Source organism: Hibiscus syriacus, unplaced genomic scaffold (genome assembly GCF_006381635.1).
Source record: "Hibiscus syriacus cultivar Baekdansim isolate YM2019G1 unplaced genomic scaffold, ASM638163v2 tig00110984_pilon, whole genome shotgun sequence".
Lineage (NCBI taxonomy): Eukaryota > Viridiplantae > Streptophyta > Magnoliopsida > Malvales > Malvaceae > Hibiscus > Hibiscus syriacus.
In genome coordinates, this window is record NW_024062938.1 from 118,345 (window position 1) to 121,090 (window position 2,746).

The 2,746-nt window shown below is 44.0% G+C and overlaps 1 protein-coding gene across 1 annotated transcript; it reads right to left on the bottom strand.

Annotated features, from left to right (window-relative positions):
* Positions 1 to 286: 286 nt before the first annotated feature.
* LOC120148685 (laccase-12-like) lies at positions 287 to 2,457 on the bottom strand. The gene is made up of 4 exons (XM_039161729.1): positions 2,325 to 2,457; positions 2,086 to 2,237; positions 1,636 to 2,009; positions 287 to 1,546 (listed from the first exon to the last, which is right to left on the bottom strand). The coding sequence occupies exons 1-4, from the start codon at positions 2,427 to 2,429 to the stop codon at positions 453 to 455; spliced, it is 1,725 nt and encodes a 574-aa protein (XP_039017660.1). The 5' UTR covers positions 2,430 to 2,457; the 3' UTR covers positions 287 to 452.
* Between the last annotated feature and the right edge of the window lie 289 nt (positions 2,458 to 2,746).

Consider the following 2,746-nt stretch of genomic DNA (forward strand, 5'->3'; position numbering starts at 1 on the left):
ATCCGCCCTTGGTGGTGTAAGCCAATGGGGATCCAAGTCCGACCATTTTAGTTACGTTTCTTGTTCAGTGGGTTATTTTGGCGTGCATTGGACATATATGATTAATATTAGTACTCCATATTTTGTTTATTTATGTCAATGTTGTTCTACCCAAATTGACTCATCCTTGCAGTTTCTTTCCTTGTAATCTTTGATCTTTTAGTTCTAACAACATGGATAAACAAACACCGAATCCAAAAAAGCTTCAAATTTATCTTTAATATTATCCATAAGGAAAAGAATACAACAAAACATGGCACTTTTATCTGTCCCAAGGAAATAATGAAAACATATGATGAACTAGCCCCCCTATTGCTGGGTAAAATAACACTGATTTTGTTTGCTAGGAAAATGAAGAAATTATTGGACTTCTGAATTTCAATTATTCTTGAGTCTCTCTTCTGATGAATCCTCTAACATATCGGCAAATCCAGCGGCGGTGCTTGTAGTGTCTGTAATTCTCCGACACCGTTATCCACAAGGAAAGCCATAGCTAAGCCCCATGTGATGTGCACATCCAGATGACAGTGCATTATCCACACACCTGGATTATCAGCCACGAATCGAATGACTGCCCATCCATTCACTGGCACTGCTGCCGTGTTCCGGAGAGGTGGATCCACGAGATTGAATTTGGAAGTGTCGGTTTTCGGATCGAAGTTTCCAAAACCTTCTGCGATGATGTAGAAATCATAACCGTGGAGATGGATCGGGTGGTTCTCGGGTGTGACAATGCTTGTGTCTTGTAGCACAATTTGTACCCTTGATCCATACTTGAGTTTGTAGAGCTTGGTTCCTGTAACCGGTTGGTAGAGTGATTGGCTTACGTTTCCGGTGTAATCAAATTGCAACGGTGGAGTTCCCGGGAAATCAGTGGTGAATACTCCTGGAATGCCTTGTTGGTGTGCTTGTAACAGAGAGAAGTTTTGTGGAAGCACGAATGAGACATTGTTCATGCTTGCGGTGAAACGAGTGCCGTTTGGTCCTTGACAACGACTCGAAGGGAAATTCAGGGGGCAGTTGTTGAGTCCGAGACCAACTGTGAAGAAGAGATTCTCGTCGATATCGGTCGGGACTTCAGCTTTTCGGAGACTTCTAAAGCTTTGGCTAAAGGCAGTGACGGTGTTGGTATCATTGTAGGCAGGCAGAGCAGGCATGATTGGTTTGGGTCCATTGATGCCTTTTATGGCAGGGCAAGGTGCAGATTTGTATTCAAGGATTGCAGTGGTGGTAGTGTTGTCGAAGGGTGCGTTTTGGGCGCTTTGGTAGGCACGAGCTGCCATGTAGTATCGAGCCGGTGGCTGGTCACCTTTGATCAGAACATCGGTGGTTTGGCCTGGGCCTAACATGATGACTGAAGTGGTGAAGGGTTTCAAGTAGGAAGCATCAGCACCAACAACAGTGAGTTTATGGTTGGCAACGGTGAAGAAAAGCGGTTGGTTCAGGCCAGCATTGATCACTCTGAGGAGGTTGGTCTCGCCGGCATCGATCGGAACTATCGTAGTATCTGGAAAGGAAAACAAATAAGATGAGGTGGTCAATGTCCTGCAACATCATACAGAATCCAAATTTAGAATTGAATTATATATAGCAAACCTTGGGAGGAGCATTTGTAGAGATCACCAGGTTGACCATTGATTGTATACGCATCGGAGTTATTGGGAGCCGCCCCTGTCCGTGTTGCTTCTCTAACAACATCAATGGGGTCAGCATTCCACCATTCACCGAGCATGACTGCCATTTCACGCTTCGGCTTAGGGAAAGGGTAGGCTTCGCCTTCCCTAGGACGGATGATGATGGCTCCGTAAACAGTGGCTCTAAGCCACGAGCTATGAGCATGCCACCACAATGTTCCTTCTTGTCCTTGAATAGTGAACCTGTAGGTGTAACTCCCTCCTGGTCGAATCGGACACTGAGTTACGAATTCCGGTCCATCTGCCCATCCTGTCCTCATTTGCCGAACACCATGCCTGTAGTATACAAAATGGAAGCCGTTATGATAATTCAAAGTGCATGCATGCAAGGGTGAATGTACTAGTTAATTACCAGTGAATGGTGGCATTATATCGGACTTTGTTGACGACTTCGATTTCGAGCGTATCACCATTCCGGACCTCGAGTGTAGGACCGGGAAGCATGCCGTTCACGGTGATGCTGTTCTGAGTCTTGCACAGCCTCTTCACTGGTGTCTCTTGAATCTGTTCCATTCATACTAAACTGTCACTTCTTTTCACTAGAAACAGCAGCAATTAAGGAATATCGAAGTAGATTAAAAGAAAACGTACGACAAACTGATGTCTTTGAACTTGGGGAAACGCTAAGGACAATGCTGCAGAACAAATGACGAGGAAAACCACGGAAAAGTAGTGATTCTTCAAAGTCTCCATCATTTTTCACCTTTTATTTCAATTTACAGAATGTGTTTGACCGAGTGGGAGACAGAGAGAGATGGGTTTATATAGGGAAGATAAATGGGATGGGAAGAGTTGTTTAAAGTTGGAGGGGTTAGGTTTTTGATTCAACAAAATGCTCAGGCCAGAAAAGCTTGGGGGTTCAATTCAACCCTGTTGTAGGAGTTGTTGCACCCACTACTCTGTCAACACTTTTCCTTCAAATGCTTTGCTTATTTCATAAGAATTTTCACGTTGATTTTCAAGCAAATCCATCATAGTAATCAAGATCTTGTAGGGTACAAACACATTAATTT

Bases quoted from the DNA above. Each gene is read 5' to 3' on its own strand.
- LOC120148685 (XM_039161729.1), bottom strand. From the start codon at position 2,429: ATGATGGAGACTTTGAAGAATCACTACTTTTCCGTGGTTTTCCTCGTC. The intron at 2,238-2,324 runs GTACGTTTTCTT...TGAATGGAACAG, and splicing joins TTCAAAGACATCAGTTTGTC to ATTCAAGAGACACCAGTGAA. The intron at 2,010-2,085 runs GTAATTAACTAG...TGTATACTACAG, and splicing joins TATAATGCCACCATTCACTG to GCATGGTGTTCGGCAAATGA.